This window comes from Dama dama, chromosome 18, assembly GCF_033118175.1.
Source record: "Dama dama isolate Ldn47 chromosome 18, ASM3311817v1, whole genome shotgun sequence".
NCBI lineage: Eukaryota > Metazoa > Chordata > Mammalia > Artiodactyla > Cervidae > Dama > Dama dama.
Window position 1 is genome coordinate 82479446 of NC_083698.1, and position 17291 is coordinate 82496736.

General features: G+C 39.7%; 1 protein-coding gene across 5 annotated transcripts in view; it reads right to left on the minus strand.

Moving 5' to 3' along the window:
• The window catches only part of AASS (aminoadipate-semialdehyde synthase), a 74316-nt gene that overhangs the window by 30616 nt on the left and 26409 nt on the right, over positions 1-17291 (minus strand). For all 5 annotated transcript variants that reach the window (XM_061165692.1, XM_061165691.1, XM_061165689.1 and 2 more), the window contains 7 exons: positions 16491-16569; positions 16233-16360; positions 14692-14840; positions 12110-12232; positions 11616-11727; positions 2807-2866; positions 2551-2618 (listed from right to left, as the gene is read on the minus strand). In XM_061165692.1, the coding sequence (XP_061021675.1) occupies positions 2551-2618; positions 2807-2866; positions 11616-11727; positions 12110-12232; positions 14692-14840; positions 16233-16360; positions 16491-16569 (719 nt within the window). The remainder of the gene's footprint in view (positions 1-2550; positions 2619-2806; positions 2867-11615; positions 11728-12109; positions 12233-14691; positions 14841-16232; positions 16361-16490; positions 16570-17291) is intronic.

Consider the following 17291-nt stretch of genomic DNA (forward strand, 5'->3'; position numbering starts at 1 on the left):
AATCTGAGCAGGAGATTATTATCCATATTAGTCACAGTCTTGTGATTTATCTTTCGGGTCACTTGAAACCAGTGAAAACCATGATTTTGTTTCTCTCTTTTTTTTTTTTTTCCAAACTCTAAACTTTTTCTTTTGTATTGGGGTATAGACAATTAACAATGTTGTGATAGTTTCAGGTGAACAATGAAGAAACTCAGCTATAGGTATACATGTATCCATTCTCCCCCAAATCCTTCTCCCATCCAGGCTGGCACATAACATTGAGCAGAGTTCCATGTACTTAACAATAGGTCCTTGTTGGTTATCCATTTTGAATATATCAATGTGTACATGACCTTCCCAAATTCCCTAACTATCCCTTCCCTTTGGGAAACTGTAAGTTCATTTTCTAAGTCTGTGAGTCTCTTTCTAAAACCACAATCTTGAAATCACAAATGCTATGGGTTAAATGTAGAAACCTAAGATGAGTCACTAGGCAGAACTCTAATTCTTGAATTTCTCTGTTGTTGGAATTTGTACTTGCCTGACAGTTAATGATTTGTCTTTCCTACAAACTCTGACCTCCAAGATAGTGATTTAGTCTTCTCCATCTTTATAAGCCCACTATTGCTCATTGCATTCTGTCTTAAAGATACTCATGAAAAGTCTTCTGAATCAAATTCCCAGATATCAATAAAAAACCATGGAAATGGTTTGGTGCCAGAGACTTAAGCAGAAGGCTCTGTTGCTGGAATCTTTTAGGCTAGGATGTCTCTCAAGCTTTAACCTGAATTTCACTTAATTTCATTAAGTATAAGTGCATAAAAATAAATGTAAATATAAAATGCTCCCACCCCTCTTTACCCCCAGCACTCCTATCACTGATGATGGGGGCTTTCATTTAACTTCCACCTCTATCCCATTTCACCTCCCAGAAGAAAGCACTATTATTGGCTATTATAGATCCTTTCTAATAACACCTTCTGTAGTTTGGGTATATGAAACACATTATTTTGATCTTTAAAAAGAAAATGTTCAAAACACATTTTTAAAAACTTACTTCTAGATATTAATACTATCTGTCCCATCAGCAACCCCACACTCCTGGTTAATAATTACTGTGCTAAATAAAGAGGCTTCCCTGGTGGCTCAGACGGTAAAAGAATTGCCTGCAATGTGGGAGACCTAGGTCGGGAAGACCCCCTGGAGGAGGGCATGGCAACCCATTCCAGTATTCTTGGCTGGAGAATCCCCATGAACGGAGAAGCCTGGCAAGGTACAGTCCATGGGGTTGCAATGAGTCGGACACAACTGAGCGACTAAGCACAGAACAAGGACTAAAGAGAACAAAACAATAAGGCAAGGATTCAAGGAAACTTTAATTTCCTTCCAAAATGCAATCTTCATTTTCAATCTCTTGGCACAAGATTCTACCTAGGAAGGAAGGCAGGAAGTCCTAGCAGTCAGACCTGCTACTATATGGAATATGGTGTATAAAGAGTGACTAGTCATGTTAGACATGTCATTGAGATTAGTCATGTAAGAAAAGATCATCAGATCCAAAGATAAACAAAACTATGAAAAACAAATATATGAAGTTTCCCCTATAAGACACTCACCTATGGAGTTCTATAAACTAGTTGCTTTTTTATATGAAAAAAAAATTATATATCCCTGGTATCATGCCAGAATATTTCACTAACACACAAAAGTAAGTATAAGCTAACAAACACACATGGAAAAGGCATAACAATAGTACTTGATCTCTTATTTACTTCTTATAGGTGGAATAACAGAGCGATCAGGCAGTTTGTTTCTTATTTTTCCACTCTGGCTTCACCTAAGAATTCAGTACACAGGTCATTTTGTTAAATGTGAATAGACCAATAGAGCAGGTATAAACACAGATCAAGTACAACCAGTTGGAGACCAGAACATTCCAATGTCGATGTCTATGTTTCCAAATTTTGAGTAGTAAAGCCAACTATGGAAACCAAGGCCTTAGTTAAGTATCTTCCTAAGAGAACTGTTCTAGCCAGTAGATTTGTCTCATTACTTTTTGACACTTTCCTCCTAATAAGAATCCCAGGAAAAACTGACCTCTCACCATTTTCTTTTTTCAGTACTTTTCTTAATTGCTAACCAAGAGCCCACTTTGCTGAATATTATCCTAAGCAAAAGAGAATCCAAATCCTCAACTAGAAATCAATCTGAAAGTGCTAAGGAAAGGGTTAGCTTGCTCATTTTCCTTTGAGAGAATAGCTGAGACATTACAATGTGCAAAATGCTAGAGAAAGAACAAGGACAGAGCTCTTGAAGTCTTGCTTACTTACACACAAGTCTACATGGATATTAGAAAGCCAAAATGATGCTACAGTACTGTTCAAAGGAAAATAATTCACATTGGTTTCAGCCAGTCACTTCATTTGAAATTCCTAGTACTTACAGACATTAAAAAAAAAAAAATATTGCATAATCCTAGCATCAAGAACTCATATGGAAGCATTTAAAAAAATACTCATGAGGTCCAAGAATAAACGTATTAAACAAGAGGTTGTGAATGATGCTTACCTGTTCTCTCGGAGTTTCTGGATATATTTATACTTGTTAGACAACATGCCGTTAGATGCAATCACTGCCTGAATATATATGATATAAGACAATTCTTTAGTCAACACATTTAGTCCCACAATCATGGGCTCATGAATAACAGAGAAAAGAGAGAGTGACAGAGATGGAGAAAGACAGGGAGGGAAAGAGGAAAAGGGATCAAGAAAAGTGGTGGAAAAAAATACATTCATGAAAAGAAGTACTTTTCATAACTTACATCTCGCACCACAGGAGAAAAATTCTGACTTTCAAGAGGCTGTGTCGCATCTGATAATATCTGAAAAGGAAATGAGATTGGAAAAAGATAAATGATGTTGCAAAGAAGGCGTCTTGCTATTTTATCTATATTAAAATATTAATCAAAGGAAACAATGTTTAGAAAAGTTTTTTGAAAATCACTGAATTGTATAATTAATTGGCAAAAGGAGTCTTCTGCAAGCAATGAATTCTGCCCCCAAAAACATGTTAATTCAGTACAATTTCCAATTCCAAAACCTTAATCACGTTTGCTTATTGGAAACACAAAAAGCTTAGACTTCCCCACCAGTTAGATTTGTCATGTTGAGTGTATGTTGTTGTTTAGTCACTCAGTCATGTCCAACTCTTTGCTACCCTTTGAATTGTAACCCGCCAGGCTCCTCTGTCCATGGGAGCTTTCAGGCAAGAATACTGAAGTGGGTCGCCATTTCATTCTCCAGGGAATCTTCCTGACTCAGGGACCAAACCCACATCTCCTGCGTCTCCTGCACTGCAGGTAGATTCTTTAACCCCTGAGACACCGAGGAAGCCTGTGTCATGTTGAACATGCTGGCAAATATCACCATAAGCTATATCACCATAGTCATCACTCTGAGGACCTCCATCCCATCCCAAAGGTTCTACTAGCAGTAGAAAATAGGGTATGCTACCATAGGGAGTCGCCCTCAGGTCAGCATTGGTACCATATATAGATACATCAGCATTTCAGAAGTGCCAAGGAAAATGACTTGACACAGTAGACTCAAAAAATCCTTCATACCCTTCCCATTATCTCACAAGAATGAGTCTATGGCCACCAACAAAAGCCACACCTCACACTGACACCCCAGCATTCCAGTCCTCATTTCCCCAAGGCATCCAACCTTTGAATAGACACCAAAGGGTAAAGATCAAGATAATTGTGGTTGCTTCAGATGGGTGGGGCCTTAAAGCCAGTGAGACAATCAAGACCCTACAGCACTCACCCAACTAAGGAAGTGTTAAATGTGCCTACCAGATGCTGGCAGAACAGTATTTACTTACTGTATTAAAATAAATACAAAACTATTTTCCTATATCTAAAACATCAGATACCTAGGCTCGCTATTCCTGGGATAACAGCATTAAAAAAAAAAAAAAAAAAGACAGGTATACATATTTACAAGCCAGGCATTCTTAGGGGAATTGATGAAATTGACACCTGGGGTCTTCCCACTGCCTCCTTCTCCCAGCTGCCTTTGGAGTACTTCCTCCACCTACCAACCCTGTCTACAAGGTAAGAGCCATTAATGGATAATAAAATGAGTTCATATCTCACTCAGTTTACGGTTAAATCACTCAACTCCTATGTATCTTTTCATTCTCTCTCTCTGCTCTTTAATTCTATAGCCTTGTGTAGGCCTTACTGGGACCATGGGAATTACCTCCCACATCTCTTCCCTCCATTGATCTCCAATCTGAAACACAACTCTGATTATTTGTGTTTAAACAGGCTCCTGTGCCTGTTTAAAATAATTCAGTAGATTTCCACTGCCTTCGAGTTAGTCTCAAACTCCCTCTATAGTCTGGCTCTGCCTCTCCTGCCTCAACCCCCGCCTTGGCCTCACACCCAACACTTCAATCCTGTGAACAGCCTGGAGCTGGGTACCCACATCACATCCTCACCTGCCTCTTGGCCACACCAGGTAGCCACCTCACATGTTACTCCTCTGCTTCCAACTCCTTCTCTTTGTTCTCCGAGATGAAGCTGAAGAACTGCTTTTTCTGTGAAACCTTTATCAAAGTGAAAGTCGCTCAGTCGTGTCCACCTCTTTGCGACCCCACGGACAATACAATCCATGGAATTCTCCAGCCCAGAATACTGGAGTGGGTAGCCTTTCCCTTCTCCAGGGGATCTTCCCAACCTAGGGATTGAACCCAGGTCTCCCGCATTACAGGTGGATTTTTTACCAGCTGAGCCACAAGGGAAACTTATCAAAACCTTCCGTCAAATAGACCTGGAAAGTAGGAACTGCACTTGGCATCTTGCTGTAAGGCTACTACATTGTAAGATGGCAAATATTCAATAAATATATTAGTGGATACATGCAGTCATTATTGAAAATTCAGAGCATTTTTCTCCCCAAGAAAACTAATAATTGTCATGAGTCCACCTAAAGAGAGGCAAATAAAAAACAATGACAAAAGGTTGCTCAGAGACTTCCCTGGTTGTCCAATGACTAAGACTCCCCTCTCCCAATACAGGGGGCCTGGGTTCGATCCCTGCTCAGGGAACTAGATCCCACAAGCCACAATTAACAGTTCGCCTGCCACAACTAAAGATCCTGCATGCCGCAACAAAGATCGAGATCCCTTGTGTCATAACTAAGACCCAAGACAGCCAAATAAATTAATCTTTAAAAAGGCTGCTAAATTACCACATTTAACTGTCTCCCTTGCTAGAATTATCCAATACAAAACTGCAAGCACAGCCTCCCGAAGCATATGGTAGGTCTTGTCACTTTCACATATAACATCTTTGAGGCTCATCACCCTTTTCTAAATTAATTTCAAGCTATTTATCCCAGTGTTAAGACCCCTTTTAACATGGAACCAATATATTTACCTTAATTCCATCTGATCTGACAGTGCACAGAAACCTTATGTTTAATTTGCTCCCACCTTCACTCCCCCATCTACATCGCACAGTATTCCTCCCACTTCCAAGCAGATGAACAGATCCTAGAAATCTATCAAGAGCCAGATGGACTGTCACCTTTCCTGACTTCCTCAACTGGACAGATCCTCTCCCTCCACGACATCATTAGCATCTTCCTGTGACTATCACATTCTATCTTATGGTAGAATTGCACACATGTCTTATCCCCTTCCTGGACCTCATGCATCTATAGGTCAGCAGCTGTGTTTTAATTCTCTTCATTGAGGTGTCTGCCTTGTTCCAATAGACAATAAATATCTATTGAATCAACTGAAACAAAACTTCCATATTGAATCAAAAGGATATCCTATGTCCTGAAATGCTATAGGGTCTGTCACGTCAAAAAGGAAAATCACGGGGAAACAGGAAAGGTACAGGTATACCTTGTTTTATTGTGGTTCAATTTACTGTGCTTTACAGATACTAATTTTTTTTTTCATTGAAGATTTATGGCAACTCTGTATTGAGAAAATCTATTGGTGCCTTTTTTCCAACAGATTTGTTCACTCTGTGTCTCTGTCTCACATTTTGGTAATTCTCACAATATTTCAAAATTTTTCATTATTGTTACTTTTGTTATGCTGATCTGTGATCAGTAATCTTTGACATTACTATTGCAAAAAAGATTATGACTCACTGAAGGTTCAGATGATGGTTAACATATTTTAGCAATATTCTTCTTCTTTTTGAAAATTGAACTATAATTGATATGGGCTTCCCTGGTGGCTCAGTGGTAAAGAATCTGCCTGAAATGCAGGAGATGCATGTTCGATCCCTGGGTCAGAAAGATCTCCTGGAGGAGGGCATGGCAACCCATTTCAGTACACTTACCTGGAGAATTCCATGGACAGAGAAGCCTGGTGGGCTACAGTCCATGGGGTTGCAAAGAGTTGGACATGACTGAAGCAACTTAGCAGCGGTGACATATAAAAGGAAGAAGGTGTTAACATTTAGAGAAGTTGCCTGTGTCAACAAATCTAAGCACTTTTCTCAAATGTAGCTGCCAAGATGGAAGCAGTGGCTGGGATGCTGAGCAGAGAGAATCTGAGAAGAGCTTGTGGCTGACCACAGGGTGAAGTATAAAAAAAAAAAAAACACACTGGAGTTTAAGTTCAGCTGAAGGGGATCCTAATAAAGGCCAGATTTCCATTTGGGATCCTGAAAGACTATATTCTGAATAAAAGGTCAACTGAAAAATGTAGTTCTCCAAAGGACCAAGGCTCAGCTTTGGAATCACTTCTATTCTTAACTGAACGGAGATGATTTTCTCCTAGCCACCTTGCCAGAAACAAAGGAAATCTTCTCTGAAACACACACACATACACACACACACACACACACACACACACACACACACAACATCCAGAGCCTCAAATCATCTCTAAGATTTATATAAACTATAATGAACATTCAATCAAAAATAAACAGGCATATTAAGCAATAAGAACTGACTGAAAGCCAAGAAAAAGTAAAACAAAGAACATTAAACAGACCCAAGAAGTTCATTGGATGTATCAGAAGTGTTTTTAAACTCTGATTAATATGTTCATAAAATAAAATTTTCCCGTAAAAGGCACAGCTAATCCACAGTTATAAGTCAAGACAGTAGGTCGCTTTAGGAAGGAGAGTGGGGACAGTGCTGGGAGAGGCACAGGGGATTTCTGGGATGTTAACCTTGTTCTAGTTTTCACCTTGTATTGTTCACCTGCATGTCTTTGTGATAATCTATCATGCTGTATACTTAAGTATCACTCATCTGTGACACTTTAATATTGTATACTATCATATAATGTAAAAAAAATTGTATTTGTTCTTTAATAAAATTTCTTTTATTTAAGGACTTCCCCGGTGGTCCAGTGGCTACGACTCCATGCTCCCAATGAAAAGGGTCTGAGTTCAGGAAACTAGGATCGAACATGCTGTGGGTGCAGCCAAAACAGAAAAAGCAAATTTCATTCAAATTTTACGTAGCCCTCATCAGTTACATGGGCTAACTCTCAAACACACTTTACTAAGAATTTCATTGAATTGGCTTGTTTTTCTCCTAACATCTGTATGAGATCAACTGTGCTCAATGAAAAGCAATTTTGACTAAGGACAATGAAAAACTGTGTTCTAAGGTCCAATAAAAATAAACTTGTAATTGAAATTTTGAAGCATGATCATTTGTGAATTGAAAATGGCTAGTAGCAACTTCTTAGATGGTAAATGGTGTCAGAGCAGCCAAACAAAATGACATTTCAAGAAATAACAAATCCTTTCACAAAGGCAAGTTAGTATGCAACATTTCCCATAATTTGGCCTTATAAGGTAAGCATTTCACTGAAATGCATACTTGAAGGATTCAAAAAGATGAATTAAAGTCAAAGGCTCAGGGCTTGCCTGGGGGCTCAGTGGTAGAGAAATCGCCTGCCAATACAAAAGACACAGGTTCGATCACTGGTCTGGGAAGATCTCACATGCCGTGGAGCAACTGAGCTGATGCACCACGGTTATTGAGCCGGTGCTCTAGAGCCAGGGAAGAGCACCTATTGAACTCACGTGCCCTCAAACGCACGCTTCATGAGAGAAGCCACCGCAATAAGAGCCTTCACACTGAAGTGAAGAGGAGCCCCTGCTCACTGCAGCTAGAGAAAAGCCCTACAGCAACAAAGACCCAGCATGGCCAAAAATAAATAAATAAAATTATATTAAAAAAAAAAAAAAAAAAAAAGGAAAGAAAGCCAAAGGCTCAGCAACAGCTCTTCTAGCTACTCCAAGACTGCTGGAGTCAAGTTGATCTAATCAATGCATTATGACTGAGGGGTTCTTTTTCAGGTAGGGACAAAGTTCTAACTATCCCTTCTAGACATCACAGCTATAAACGCTGGGCAAAATACAAACAAAACTAACTACATGGCAGTTTCAGAGAATGAAGAAGAGCAGGTGGTTTGGGGAGAGTGTCAAAACTCAGAACTAATCAGTGCTGAAATTGTGCTGTCCTTTTTGTATTGCCCTGAGAAGGGGCCTTGTGCTGTGAAGAAGTAGAAACAGGCAGCAAGCTTACTGACTTTCTGATCTAAGGGAACAGGAATGAAACTCTGGGCACCACAGCCTGCTGCAGAGTGTGAGCGGGAAATGCCAAAAATGCCAGACTCAGGTAAAAGTGAAGACCAGCTTCCACGTAAGCTCTGGCCCGAGTCTGGAAGGAGTGAGCATGTGCAGGTCAGACTCCAAGCAGCCCAGAAAAGATGAAAAAGCTGAACTTTTACTTGAGGTACCTGCCTCAGGTGAGACAGAGTTTTCAGTTTAAGCCTAGCCTCATTAATTGCCTGCTTTAAAAAAAAAAAAGAAGCCAAATAAACCAAACAAAATCAACACTTTAAAGAGAAATGTAACAATCTGGAATTTCCACAGCGTGAGTCTTCACTGTATCCATGATGAAGTGGATATACTTCAAAATTATTTAGCTTAAGAAAATCAGAAAACTACGACCGGACTCATTCTCAGGGGGAAAGACAATCACTATATTTCAAGCTGAAGTTTACCCAGAATTTTGGAAATAACAAGTAGACTGTAGAGTGGCTTTTACAATTCTGCTCCATGTGATAAGGGAAACTACACTAATAATAAATCAAAAGAAATTCTCAGGAGAAAAAAAAAAGAACCAAACAGAAATTTTAGAACTGAAAAAGAGAAAATCTGAAATAAAAAATTCAGGTAAAGGGCTCACAGAAGTTATTGATTCTTCAGGGAAATGATCCCAGAGGGAAATGAATGAGCATCACTGCAAATAGTAAACATCTAGGTAAACTTATTATTACTTTTAAAATATATATGTGCCTTCTAGCCACTTAGACATTTACAATTACAGAATGTTAGAACTGGAGGGACCATTAAGATTACGTATTATCAGGACTTCCCTAGTGGTCCAGTGCTTAAGAATCCACCTGCCAATGAGGAAGACAAGGGTTTAATCCCTGGTCAGGGAAGATTCCACATGCCACAGAGCAACTAAGCCCAAGCGCCACAACTAGAGAAGCCCACGTGCCCTAGAGCCTGTGCTCTGCAACGAGTAGCCACTACAGTGCAACTAGAGAGTAGCCCCCGCTCACTACAACTAGAGAAAGCTGGCACGCAGCAACAAAGAGCCAAAAAATCAAAATAATAACGGCAAATAAATTAAAAAAAATTTTTAAGATTATATATTTTTAAAAGATTACATATTTATTACATATTAAAGGTTACATGTTATCATTTTATAGGTAAAATATCCGAGGTACAGAAAGCAAGTGAGTACCTGGCTCAAGACCATAAAGCAAGTTGACATCTCAGGAGAGATTTGTAAAAGTAAAATTTGTCAAAGTAAAATTTGACATTGGTACTGTCTTTTCTCAGGCTACTTTAACTCCTCAGCGCCAATTCCAGACACACCTCAGGTCAGCAACCCTTCTCAGCCTTCATTTCTTTGTGTGCCTCAGTTTTCTAATCAGTAAAATAGGTTGATAATGGTATCTACCTGACAGGGTGATCATGAGTATTTAAAAATTAAAATATATAAAGTAATTTGGGGACTTCCCTGGTGGCCCAGTGGTTAAGAGTCCACCTTGCAATACAGGGGATGTGGGTTCCATCTTTAGTTGGGGAACTAAGACCTCACATGCCACACAGCTGCTAGGCCCTTGAGCTGCAGCTAGACAGCTCGCATGCTGCCACTGCTGATCCTGGGCGCTCAAGAGCTGAGTGCCGCAACTAGAAGGCCGGTGCACCACAACAAAAGATCCCCATGATGCAACCAAGACCTGATGCAGCCAAATAAACAAATAAATGTAATCTGAACACTGTCTAGAACATAGTAAGTGCTGTATAGCATTGTTTCCAACCATAATAATGCCTGCTACCTGCATTTTCTAAAGCCTGTTATATCTCCCTGCTGACACATTCCAGGAGGAAAAATAAAGGATCAAAACAGAATAGTAAGTGAAAGAGAAGAAGACAGACTAGCAGCTGCACTTATTCAGGCCACATTACCTACTGCCCCATCTTAGTATGAGAGCTCCCGGGTGAAACTATGATGAAAAGGACAAGGGCCACTCTTCAGACCTTTGGAACTTTGCCAGAGGCAGACAACCATTAGCAACAGAAATAAAGCATGATGGGTGTGAATGTTTAGGATAAATAATGAAACAAGAAAGCCTTTTTCTGACAGAGAAAGTGGAATTTAGGTAACACAACACTGGGACTTCCTGGTAGTCCAATGACTAAGATTCTGTGCTCCCAACGCAGGGGCCACAGATTCAATCCCTGCTCGGAGAACTAGATCCCACACGCCTGCAGTTAAAGATCCTACATGCCACAGCTAAGACCCAGCAGAGTGCAATAAATAAATAATAAAGGTAAATTCTTTTTAAAAAATTAGATAAACCCAGTATTTCAACAATCACTGATCACAGTGAATAATATATGACTAGAACATAAGCTGTCATTTAACTAAGCATTAATGATTAAACTCCAACAAAATTTTCCATTTCTGATTTTTCAAATCCGTGGTGCAGTGGTAAAGAATCCTCCTGCCAATGCAGGAGATGCAGGAGACGTGGCTTCAATCCCTGGGTCAGGAAGATCCCCTGGAGCCGAAAATGGCAACCCACCCCAGTATTCTTGCCGGGAAAATCCCATGGACAGAAGACCCTGGTGGGCTACAATCCATGGGGTCGGACACAACTGAGCGACTGAGCACACACACACATACATACATACACATCCAGTTACAGTCCAGTAAGAACACCTCAATATGAACTGATCTAGGAAGCAGAAGAAAAGTGGAAATAATGTAAACCTCGCCTCCAATGTCAGGAACATTCTTAATAAAGTATGCATAATGATAGGCAAATGCAGTTGTAATGAAGCATGAAGACAGTTACATAATATTTCCCATGAAACAAGTAAGCAGAATGGGTGAAATAAGAGTGTCAGTAAGTGCTTTGGGGAAGGGCTGGCCTTTCATTTTACAACAGATTTCTTAGATACAGAAGACCAGAACGTTCATAAGATCACTCCAGAGTTTTACTTAAAGCCACAGAGATGTTGCTGATGCTACCAGTCCACTTACCATTTCTTCAACGTAAGGGTAAAGCATGTCCCCAAAGTATTCTGTAGATTCAATTGGAAGCTGTGCTGGCAAATTGTCAATGGAACACATCAGAATCCCAGAGCCTTCCACACTAGGAGAAGCAACACATATCATTCAGATGGACAAAATTTATGTGTAAGTTCTAACTTTTCCAGATGTCTGCTCTATTATATATTTGTAATTTTGTGCCATAGTATATAAGAAAATAAGCAAGACTTTTCAAATAAAACCTTTCCCTTCTTCAGCTACCCATTTTGAAACGCAGTACATATATACGTGTGTGTGCATTTACGTGCTCAAATTTGTATGTGGTTTTTCTACCAAATTTTTAAATATATTTGAGCATATCTTGGAAATTTGCATTGTTGTGGTGCTCAGTCACTCAGTGTGGGTATTTTAGAGTAGCATATCAAAGGAAGTAAATGATATAGTACTATGTATCTCTCCCCATCTAACAGCTTTAGCAAACTCACCTGTCATGAATAATATGCTGATCTGCATCATACATGCAAAAGGGACGCTCTATGGTCGTATACTCAGTCATAAATTCAATGGATCCTCCTGTGTCAGCTGAAATGTCACATATTGCGACAAGTCTGTAAATAACATCAATACTTAGATGAGAGCATGGATCTCTGGAGTTTCCAACAGAATTAAAAATGAATACAAATGAAAAGTGCTTGGAAATTTTTTTAAGTAGATGGCAAATATTTCCTAGGCTCTTAGCTCTTTTTCCTATGGCTCACTGTTCAGGAAACAGATCTTCTGGGATACAGAGAATCTTCCTGATGGGAGCTTTAGTCACCCCAAGCAAAAACAAAAAGAGGAAGAGGAAGACAGGAAATGAGAAGAGATGAAACAAAAAGGAAAACTCCCTTCCCTATGAACACTGCTATATAAAATAGATAACTAGTAAGGACCGATTGTACCGTGGGAACTCTACTTATTACTCCATAACGGCCTACAGGAAAAGGAACCTAAAAATGAGTGGATGTAGATACACGTGGGCTTCCCTCCTGGCTCAGCAACAGAGAACCTGCTGCAATGCAGGAACCACAGGAGACGTGGGTCCAGTCCCTGGGTCAGGAAGATCCCCTAGAGGAGGGCACGGCAGCCCACTCCAGTATTCTTGCCTGGAGAACCCCATGGACAGAGGAGCCTGGCGGGCTACAGTCCATAGAGTCACAAAGAGTTGGACAGGACTGAGGTGACGTAGCACTTACGCACACATATGTATCGTATAACTGGTTCACTTGTTGTACCCCTGACTCTAACACCACATTGTAAATCAGCTACGCTTAGTCACTCAGTCATAGCTGACTCTTTGCAACCCCATGGACTGAGGCCCGCCAGACTTCTCTGTTCATGCAATTTTTTTTTTTCCAGGCAAGAACACTGGAGTGGGCTGCCATTTCCTCCTCCAGGGGATTTTCTCGACCCAGGGATAGAACCCATGTCTCCTGTTTCCTGCATTGCAGGCAGATCAACTATACTCAATAAAAAGATTTTTTTTAAAAAGCTTTCCTAGAGAAATCACTGACAACAGCCTAAAGCTAAGCTACTTAGTTAACTTTTGACAACTTAAATTTTTCAATTGCACTACCTCCACCTTGCTTAGTAGTGTATAACTTTACATATTAATACATGGAAATCTCTGAAATTATGAACAAAAATTTCAGCCCAGGATTAGAAATCCTTTAGAGGTTGACCACTATTTTCCTGCCCAATCTCCAGTTTCCAACTGCCCATATAAACCCTATCCTAGGGCTAGACTATCCCACTCACTGTCTTAAATTGTGCTTTGGTGTTTCCATATTTATCAAACACCAACCCTGTGTTTGAAATCCTTGTTCTTACTCCTCTCTAAAGACTGCCAAGCCCACACCTCCTCCCACTTTCTTCTAAACTCCTCTGATGTTGATTGCTCCCAGCACTCCCCTGGCATTTACCTGATGCCAGCTACATGCATGAAGGTAACAATCATATTTTTTTTCTTTATTACTCAGCTTAGCACAGTGCCAGGAAGACCAGGTGTTCCACAAATATGTATTGATTACTTAATTTATTCAACATTAGTAATTATTTGAATGAACTTTATATGTCAAACAACATACTGGATGTCTGTGGTCAAGACAAATAGGGCCCTTATCGTTAAGGAGATTAAGTTCTAGTAAGGCAGGAAAAATCATAAATACAAGAAAATTTAAAATCATAAACAAAAGAATTTGAGGGAAAAAAACGGTAACAAACTGAAGAGAGATGGGATTGGGGAAGCAAGTGCAGACCTCTCTGAGGAGTTTAATTCTGAGCTACATGTGGATTCATAGAAGTTAAGAGAATTTCAAGAAGGAGGGAAGCAAATAGACTCACAGACATAGAAAACAAGTTTAGGGTTACCAATGGGCACAGCAGGTGAGGTAGGGCTAAATTAGGAGTTTGCGATTAACAGATACACACTGCTATATATAGAATAGCTTTTTAAAAAAGGACCTACTGTACAGCACAGGGACCTGTATTTAGTATCTTATTATAACCTACAATGAAAAAGATTCTGAAATAGAATATATGTGTGTGTGTGTGTGTGTGTATGTGTGTGTATAACTGAATTACTGTGCTTACAACTGAAACTAACATGGCATTGTAAATCAACTATACTTTAATAAAAAAATAAACTGCCTAGAGCAGAAAGAAAGAAAAAGAAACCTTGTTATATCAGTTCTCTCTAACATGCTATCACAGAGTCCAGTGATCACTTAACACAGTTAAGTCCAGAACACTTTTTCTAATATTGGGGATGTTGCTTTATACATATGTGTAACTGAATCACTTTGCTATACACTTGAAACTAACAACACTGTAAATCACTATACTTCAATTTAAAAAAAGAGAGAGAGAGAGAGAAGGTTAACTGTCAAATACTGCCAGGACATTAAGTAATAAGGCAAGGCAGACAACCAGTTACTAACAGCCAAGTGCTGTGCTATTTGGATCCCCGTGTGTGACACTCTCCCAGCGGGCCTACGGCTGAACCCTGCTGTCAGGCTGAAGTCCTTACTTGTGTGGCAATGCAGGGCAGCCTTCAACACCAGCAACTGGGGACTTGCCTGGAGCCAGGAGGCTCTGAGCATCTTGGCGGGTGAGGAGACGAGGGGTGTTTTGTTCCCAGTAGATCCCGTTAATTAAACAAGTTGTATACGGTGCAATCTGGAAAGGAAATTCCAAGTTCAACAAGATAGGAAATAGCCCTATTCAGTGCAGTGTGTTGAAAGAGAACTATCAGCGAAATTCACGAGAAACAATTTAACGTTATCTCTAACTGACTCTGTTATTCGCTAAGTCAGTGGCTACATTTTGAAGCAAAAGCAATAAATGCCCACCCAGATTTTGGTGGAGAACTACCTCATTATAGAAAAACATATGAACATAAATATAATCAATAGTGGTGTTGTACAATATACTGCATAGCTGATAAAAGAGAAATAGAAATTTAAGCGACCAAGGGTTCTATTTCCAGCTCAGCCTCTAGTAGAGTATGATCTAAAGCATGCTACCTCAACTTCCCTCGGTTCTGTTTTCCTTACCTGCCAGATTGGGATAATACGTACCCCATTCCTCAAAGGAATGCTGTGAAGATTAAATCAGATAACATCTGTAAGCTCCATGGACAAATGTGCTACATGCATGCATACATGATAACTAGGTCATTATAAGTTTTAGGATGCATCCAATCACCAATACTTCTGTGATTGGGGAAAAGAGAAGGGACGGAAATGTGCTAGGTTCAAAATTTTTCAATTTGAAGCTAGTTCTTATAATTCCTGTTTCTCAAGCATCTCAAGCATTCTCAAGGTACAGGTAAAGGTCCTTCTTCTATAACATGCTCTACATATGTTATAAGACTGAATTTCATACCAAAATCTAAAAATGCTGTATTTGTTCAAACATTTAAAATTATTTAAAACCTGCCTTTCCACAATAGGTGCATGCATTTTGTTGATTGATTTTGAAGAGGACGATTGCATGACCAATGACTACAAAACACACATATATTATTATCCTTTTTACAAGATGAGACCATTGTGTCCCCATCAGAAGGATGTCAACTGGAAGTAACTTTTGTACAGTGGAGACCATACTATTTCACGCTGGTCCCCTGTAATCAAAGGCACGTATTTCAAGATGGCTGGCCAAGATTATGACTGCAACTTGTGGTCATAGAAATAATGGACCAATGTTGAAATCAAAACTCACGCACATTGTGCTTTGTCCAAGTACTAACTCACAATAAATACAGAAAACAATAACCCACAGGAAATGGTTTAGAGCTATGAGGCATGTGGAGACCTCAAGTAGAAACAGAGTCAGTAAAGCAAAGGGTACACCCACAGAAGCCACAAAGCTACCAGGCAAAGGCCACTCCAAACATCAACAAAAGCCAACAATTCCTAAGAACAACTCATAACGCCCAAAGGACTCACAACAAATCAACACAGGGAACTGAAAACCAAGGTACACATTCACAATTTCTCGCCTTAAAAACAGCCTAACTATAGTGTATCATGAGCAAGTAACTCAAAAGCTAGGTCTGATACTCACATCAGTGTTAAAACGGCTAATGTAGCGCTCGGGGTATTTGTCATACTCTACAGGGTCATATACACCATTTGTTTTCCTGACAAGATGATGGTGGCGACTTAACACTGTCCCGTACACTTTTCTCAGGTCTTGCAGAGGAGAAAGAAATTAGTAAAGTGGGTCACAAGTGATATAGGTTTATGATGATAAAATATAATGCACAAACTGTTAAAAACAGTAAAGGTTACATATAGTCACTCTTCCCTACCCACTCCTTACCTCCACTTTGGGAAACTTCTTTTAATTCATGTGGCTCCACATACTCACAAGGTAATTCATTGAAGATTTCTTGGGCTCCCTGTAAATAATGCATGAGTGAACATTTAAAAATCAATCGGAAAAGAGCCAATATGTTTCCCTCATTTCCTCAAAAGGTTCCAACTCATTTTCCCCACAATTACATGGCTCTATCTGCCCTGCCCAGCAACTGGGACCACAACATGAAAGTATGGATGAGCTTCTTGCATAGAGCCTGCAAACCATTTAAATACTCATTGGAGAGGGGGCTTCCCAGGTGGCTCACTGGATCAAAGAAAACACCTGCAATACAGGAGATGCAGGAGATGTGGGCTCGCTCCCTGGGTCAGGAAGATCACCAGAAGGAGGCAATTGGAAGCAACGCACTCCAGTATTCCTGCCTGGAGAATCCCATGGACAGAGAAGCCTGACGGGCTATGGCCCATCGGCTCCCAAAGAGCTGGACACAACTGAAGCGACTGAGCATGCACGCATGCACATTGGAAAGGACTTTAATTTTTTACTTAAAGTTATTCAGCACAGACACAAAAATGTTTAGAATTGAGAGTACAATAAAAATATTCCTATTTAACTTTTGCTCCATTGCAGAAATTATTTGAAGTGGGGAAACTATATTTCCTACAAAAAAAAAAAAAAAAAATCACATGACTATCTCACAGTATACTATAGCGATGTCCTCTTTGTAAAATAGTCTCATGGAAGAAAGATCTATTTTACAATTATAAGTTTCTCTAGGGGATCACAAATGCATTCTCAAAACTA